This window comes from Kryptolebias marmoratus, linkage group LG3 (genome assembly GCF_001649575.2).
Source record: "Kryptolebias marmoratus isolate JLee-2015 linkage group LG3, ASM164957v2, whole genome shotgun sequence".
NCBI lineage: Eukaryota > Metazoa > Chordata > Actinopteri > Cyprinodontiformes > Rivulidae > Kryptolebias > Kryptolebias marmoratus.
In genome coordinates this window covers 30,031,501-30,036,380 of record NC_051432.1, presented here as the reverse complement: position 1 = coordinate 30,036,380, position 4,880 = coordinate 30,031,501, and the positions used below count along the sequence as shown (strand labels likewise).

The following is a 4,880-nucleotide window of genomic DNA, read 5'->3' as shown; positions in this document are numbered from 1 at the left end:
GAATATAATAGGTCCAGTTTCTCACAGAACTTATTTATTTAGGATGATTCAGTTCAGGACCAGAACCTCAACATAGACTCTGAATCAGCAGGTTAAACAGGAACAGAACCTTTTCTCGGGTTCTGTCCTGTCCGAGTTCTAACCGGGCCTAACCCTGTTGAGTTTCTGACATCAGAGAAGAGAAAACTCATTTAATGAATCTGATCAAACAGCCTGGATGAGCAGTGAGGCCCACAGCATCAGTGAGCCAAGGACCCAAACACTAAGATACCAAAGACCACAGGACCAAGGTCTAAACTATCCAGGGTCTACAGAGATCTGTAAATGGAACCACATGGACCAACATCAAGGCAGTGGTGGTGAACAAAGACACCAAAACATCAAAGCGGACAGAACTGTGTGTGTGAATGGGTCAGTGATGAGCACTCTTACCTGTCAGGTCAGAGAGGTCACCTGGTGACAATGAGAAAGCAGTGAAAAAGAAAAACAAACCAACAAGGTGAAGCAGCCAGTAATGAATGAAAGCAACATGCTGAGCAGTTCTCAGGAGGTTCTGCAGAACCTGAGCCTGAAACACAAAGAGCAGGTGTACCACCAGAATCCTCAGAACCAGAACATCTGAACTGTTTGACACCTGACAGCATTTCAAACATGATCAAACCTGAGAGTTTCTGCTTTTATTTTAACATTCATCAGTATTTATTGAGACAGTGGTGCAGCGGTTAGAGCTGTCGCCTCCCAGCAGGAAGGTTGATCTTCTCCCAGCCTGGGGCCTTTCTGGGTGGAGCTCACCTGGGTTTACTCCTCCCACAGACCAAAGACAGGCAGGTGAGGTTAACTGATAACGAGGTGTGAGTAAACGTGTCCATCGTGATCTGACCCGAGGTCAGATGGCTGAACCTCCTCAGCTGACTCCTTTTGACGAGGAGGAATCACCATGGCAACCAGCTCCTCAGCAGCTTCTATATTACCCAGCATACTTTGCTTCTTCCTGTGTTTCCATCATGGCCGCCCCCACAGATCCTTCCTGTCGTCTCTAATCAGAGCTCTGATGTTCAGGAGGATTCAGAGGAACAGGAAGAGGACTGAGCCTGGACTTTCACAATAAAACTCAGAGATTGTCTCTGTCTTAGATTCAAATCAACTTTTCTTTAGAACAATTGCTTTTCAGGTTTGTCTCATTTTGTACAACAATAATCCCAGTCCCACTTCCTGTTCTGTTTGACATTCTTCGTTTCTCTGGGTTCTGCAGGTTCTGCAGGTTCTGCAGGTTCTGGTGTAGGACTCACCGATCTGGCCAGTGGCGATGATGTTCTGGTACTTGGGGTGTTGATTGACAGTCAGACAGAGGATGTCATCGGTGTGTTCCAGGTAGAAACTCTGAGTTCCTGTGAGAACAGGAAGTAGGAAGTGTGAGGTCATCAGCAGCAGCAGTTTCAGAAGCTCTGACAGAGTTCTACACACCGGCTGACAGGTTCTGGATGATGACAGCCGCAGCAGTGTGAAAGATGATGTCAGCGCCATCGTTGAGGTAATGCAGGTTGTTGCGGCAGTCGAAGCCTCTGTAGCCAAAGACGTGCTCCAGCACCAGCTCCTACCAACAAACACAAACAGCTGTCAGACGGAGAGCCGAAGGTCAGCAGACCTTTGTGAACCGGACGTCAGGAGCTGACCTCCACCACCTTCTTCTTCTTCGTCACGTTGTTCTTCAGCAGCTTGTCGGGCAGCGGAGCAGCTCGGCTCACAGGAGGCCTGAACAGGATGAGCAACATTATAACCTGTCTGAACGCATCAGGAAGTGAACTGTTGCAGCAGGTTACCTCTCCTCCGCAGGAGGCTCTCTGTGTTGCAGGTGGGGTTTGGTTCCTGACATGTTCCTGGTGCTCGCCGAATAGATCTTAGCCACGTAGTCCACCCCCTTCTCTCGAGCGATGTCACTGTCGTACCCTAAACCCACAACAGTGTTTCACTGAACCGCACCAGATCCAGCAACCGTATCACTGAAACACAACAGATCCATCCCATAATCATGACCACCCCCTCCCTCTGTGTGAAGCTACCTCCGTCTTCTTCTGAGTCCACATCCGACTCCTCGCTGTCCATGGCTTTGTTCTCTTTGTGACTCGGCGGTTCTCTGGTCCAGATCATCAGCGCCGTGTCGGCCCCACCCACCGACAGCAGCATGGAGTCATCGTTGGACCAGCGGACATTCGTCACATTGGTGCTGTGACCCACATACTTCTTAAACTTGGCAAACTGGCCCTGAGGGGATGTTTAAACCGTTAGATCAGGAACTTGATACCATCAGAACATACCTTTGGTTCCGGCCTCACCCTGGAAGGGAAGTTGAAGAGTTTAATAAAGCCAAAGTCATCTCCGGTGGCAAGAAGTTTGCAATCCTTGGTGAGCGAAGCTGCGTTAATGAAGCTGAGAGTCGGCCATATTCCTTCACAGGTGGGACCCAGAACTGAGGTCCAGGTGGCCCAGTCCAACTTCTCAAACTGGACACACGTAGAAAAATTCCATGACAACACATTTTACCTGAACAACCGGACCGGAACAACCAGAGCCAGTTCCTGACCTCGGCCACACTGATGTTCTGTTTGCGTCCTCGTGGAGCCTCAAAGAAAAGCTGCTCCTTGGCTCCGGTGTTCACCTGCAGCAGTTTACCTGCAAACAGCACAGAGGCTTAGATCTGCTGGTCCAGACCTCAGACAGGTGAGAGGCGGCTGCAGCAGGACAGGTGACTGACCTCTGGAGTCCCAGTCTATGTGAGTGATGAAGCTCCCGGCTCCTTTACAAATGCCAACTCTTTTACTTGTCAGGATGTTGTAGATGTCCACAAAGGAATCATGGGATGCCACGGCCAGGTACTTTCCTACATCTGTAACACACACCTGACTCATCAGAGGCTGAACTCCACCGTGTCTCACCTGTGCGCTGAGTTCAGGTACCTTGGGAGAAACGAATGTCTGAGATGAGCTCCCTGCGGTGGTGAAAGGTCACCATGTCCTCCAGCGTGTCTGCGTTCACCACCATGAAGCTGCCGTCGTTCAGACCGACTGCCAGAGCTTTACCGTCCGGAGAAAAGGCGCAGCAGCGCCCACCTAGCAGGTAACACGAGACATACAGGTAAACCAGGTGATCCGAACACCAACACAGCTGTTTACAAAAGCTCCCCTCACCTTTCTTCAGTTTACGGACAGCAACCATCCTGTGATTGGCTGACAGCTCCCAGATTCTCAGAGTTTTATCATCGCTGACGGAGGCGCAGACAGGAAGTAGAGGATGAGCTGCCAAACCCCACACCTCCCCCTCCATGTGTCCCTGAACGCACCAAACACAGATTCAATTATCTTCCACTCGTTATCCTTCAGTGACCTCTAAACCTGGTCCTGTTGGAGCTCTAAACCCGGTCCTGTTGGAGCTCTAAACCCGGTCCTGTTGGAGGTCCGGTTTGGAGTTCTACAGCTCAGAGTTGAAACAGGAAGTTGGACTTTAATGACTGACCTGAGGTTTTAGATCTTGAACAGTTTTCTCAGGATTTTTACAGATTTTATCACAGAATGTTTCGACGGATGTCACAAACTTTTCAACATTTTTACAACCTTCCTATTCCCTCAGTCTGTCCTCTTCTTCTCCTGTCCTCTTCCACCTAGAGTGTCTCTCTGCTGGAGGACTGATGGTGTCCTCTCAGAGGTCAGAGGTCAGAGGTCACACACCCAAACTCTCATTGACTTCCATTGGATCTGAGCTTCAAACAAGAAGTGAAGACTCTTCCTCCATAAGCCCTGTAGAACCATCAGAACCTTCTGCTGCTCACGGGTCAAGAAGTTCTGCCTGATCCGACTGATAGTTTTCACTCAGAGACTGTTGGTCTGAGGCTTACTTTTTACTCTGGGTTTCTGCCTGAACTGGTTCTGGGTCTTCTGTATTACCCAGCATGATTTTCTTCCTCCTATGTTTCCATCATGGCCGCCCCCACAGATCCTTCCTGTCGTCTCTAATCAGAGCTCTGATCTTCAGGAGGATTCAGAGGAACAGGAAGAGGTTTAACCAGGAATTTCAAAATAAAACTCATAGATACTCTTCAAAATAGGGATCTGTTTCTGTCCAGATTAGAATATTATAAAAGGAGACAGCTGATGGGTGTTTCTGCGTTGGAACCTTCAGCATTTCTTCTGGAAAGTTTTATCTCCACAGGAAGTTAGGACTCAGTCATGGAGTCATGGCCGCCCATCAGTTCTTCTTCTTCTTCACAATAAAAATGCTAAGAATCAGGTGTTTGAGCGTGTCTGTGACTCGTTTTATGCATCACTCAACACAAACTGGGTCATAAACCAGAGTCTGACCTGAACCAGCAGCGTCATTGGTCCACTCTTATCGATCTCCAGGATTTCTCCATTCTTTGTTCCAAGCAGGATGTGACCGTGACCCAGAGTGATGGCTCTGATGGACGGGTTGTCCTCCAGCAGCAGACCTGGTCAGAAAACAACAATAAACCCAACAGAAGAAACTTCAGAACTAACTGAGAGCAGGAGTTCCAACCTTTTGAGGACGGAGATAACGCAGCTCGCTTTATGGCGTACGTCTTCAAACATCGCTCAAACATGTCATCCCACAGCTCCACGATGCCATCCTTCCCCCCTGTCACAAAACCCTGCACAGAGAGTGTAACACAAACAAACACAAACAAAACAACAACACAGACAACACAACAACACAGACAAAACAACAACACAGACAAAATTAGGTAAAAATGGTCCAGGAGACAAACTTTAACATTCGGTTAAGCTTATTGGTTTTATTCTGGACAGATGGATGGATGGATGGATGATGGATGATGGATGGATGGATGATGGATGGATGGACGGATGGAT

The 4,880-nt window shown here is 48.6% G+C and overlaps 1 protein-coding gene across 2 annotated transcripts in view; it reads right to left on the bottom strand.

Moving 5' to 3' along the window:
- The window catches only part of LOC108250777 (echinoderm microtubule-associated protein-like 6), a 21,058-nt gene that overhangs the window by 4,839 nt on the left and 11,339 nt on the right, over positions 1–4,880 (bottom strand). The window contains exons 19-31 of one of the 2 annotated variants that reach the window (XM_037974768.1): positions 4,549–4,660; positions 4,353–4,480; positions 3,186–3,327; positions 2,955–3,107; positions 2,753–2,884; positions 2,582–2,670; positions 2,334–2,501; positions 2,061–2,262; positions 1,821–1,947; positions 1,674–1,752; positions 1,465–1,594; positions 1,290–1,388; positions 433–453 (exon numbers count right to left, since the gene is read on the bottom strand). In XM_037974768.1, the coding sequence (XP_037830696.1) occupies positions 433–453; positions 1,290–1,388; positions 1,465–1,594; positions 1,674–1,752; positions 1,821–1,947; positions 2,061–2,262; positions 2,334–2,501; positions 2,582–2,670; positions 2,753–2,884; positions 2,955–3,107; positions 3,186–3,327; positions 4,353–4,480; positions 4,549–4,660 (1,582 nt within the window). The remainder of the gene's footprint in view (positions 1–432; positions 454–1,289; positions 1,389–1,464; positions 1,595–1,673; positions 1,753–1,820; positions 1,948–2,060; positions 2,263–2,333; positions 2,502–2,581; positions 2,671–2,752; positions 2,885–2,954; positions 3,108–3,185; positions 3,328–4,352; positions 4,481–4,548; positions 4,661–4,880) is intronic. The other variant, XM_037974769.1, reaches the window with a different exon arrangement.